The 1,454-nt window shown below is 43.5% G+C and overlaps 1 protein-coding gene across 1 annotated transcript in view; it reads left to right on the top strand.

Moving 5' to 3' along the window:
• The first annotated feature begins 1,371 nt into the window (after window positions 1-1,371).
• Window positions 1,372-1,454, top strand: part of LOC107869193 (putative disease resistance RPP13-like protein 1) — a 3,500-nt gene continuing 3,417 nt past the window's right edge. Inside the window, exon 1 of the mRNA XM_047411507.1 lies at window positions 1,372-1,398. Coding sequence (XP_047267463.1) covers window positions 1,372-1,398 — 27 coding nt within the window. The remainder of the gene's footprint in view (window positions 1,399-1,454) is intronic.

Genomic DNA, 1,454 nt, shown 5'->3' with positions numbered 1-1,454 from the left:
ATCTATCTATCTATCTATCTATCTATCTATCTATCTATCTATCTATCCATCTATCCATCTATTATTATGACTTGTGTCAATTGTTTTGTGCTTTTTTATCTTGATCTGCCATCCATCCATCCATCCATCTATCCATCCATCCATCCATCTATCTATCAAGTATGTTATTATTATGACTTGTGTCGATTGTTTTGTGCCTTTTTATCTTGGTCTGCCTAGAGGTGAAAGAATTTTAATTAAAAACATAAATATCACTACATTTTCAATCTTAAAATAAATATCTATTGAACGTAAAAAAGTCCAAAGTATAAGAGTTGTAGACACCTAATTCTGTCCCTCCCGAAGACCCAAATTACATATTTTCATCCTTGTCTTACCACGGGCCCTCACCCGTATGATTATATCCCATAAAAATACAAAAATAACAAATCCACTAACAAACCTAATCCCCAATTATTATTTTGTAACAAAATTAACCACTCCTCCTATCAATTTTGGACAACACATCACTACCTTATGCCCCCATACCCTACCCCACCTACCCTACCCCAATACCCACCCTCACAGCCTATATACACGCACATAATTAATACACACAAGGGGAGGGGTGCCTGATCCTAAAAACCAAAAACCAGCTGCCCTCCTTCTCTCTCTCGATCTTCTCCTCTCTCTCTCCGGCAAGACACTGCCGTCGCTTCAACCACAACAACGACGGCCAGCCCACCATCACCGTAGCCAACTCCTCTCCTAGCCTTCGCTCCAACCAACGCCACCACGATGATGAACAGCCGTCCTAGATCTGCCATGCATCATCATCGACCCCACTCCAACAAACAGCGCCGCTATCCACCTCTTCTTCGCCGCCAGCTTTCCCTTTTCCCCCTCCGTTGAGCCACCACCCAACGCCGTCAACAGACCTATCCAGCCACGTCTCACCGTCTCCGGCGAGAATCCATCCAGCCACCAGCCACTCAAAACAGTCACCCCGGCACCACCTCCAGTAGCCGCTAGCTAATCACACAACCCTCCAGTTGTGACTCACCCTCCCCCTCCTCACCGGTCACGTTCTCTTCGAAATGGAGGACCGGTGAGGACCCTTTTGGTGAACCCATTCCCCAGAAATTGGGTTTTCTGTCGGACTACGAGTTCGAAATTTGCATCGAGTTGGCTTGTCGTTGGTGCTTTATCGCTATTGAGGTCTCCTACACGAGTTTTCAATTCCAGATTTCTTTATTATTACCGGCAAGAACGAATTCCGTGAAGGTCCATTTCTCTAGCTCATTTTTTATCTTGATTATTTTGAACTGGTTGTGTTTATGTGTGATGGGATTATGCTTTTTTTGGATTTTTATTGATGTTGATGTTATGATCATGACGTTTGGTGATTCGTTTTCGAAGGTTTGAGGAAAGAACTTGACCATGTTTTAATGGATCGATAAAAAATAAGTTGGGGG

This window comes from Capsicum annuum, chromosome 4 (assembly GCF_002878395.1).
Source record: "Capsicum annuum cultivar UCD-10X-F1 chromosome 4, UCD10Xv1.1, whole genome shotgun sequence".
In the NCBI taxonomy this organism is placed as follows: Eukaryota; Viridiplantae; Streptophyta; class Magnoliopsida; order Solanales; family Solanaceae; genus Capsicum; species Capsicum annuum.
The sequence above is the reverse complement of the archived record's forward strand: the minus strand, read 5'-3'. Positions and strand labels throughout refer to the sequence as shown.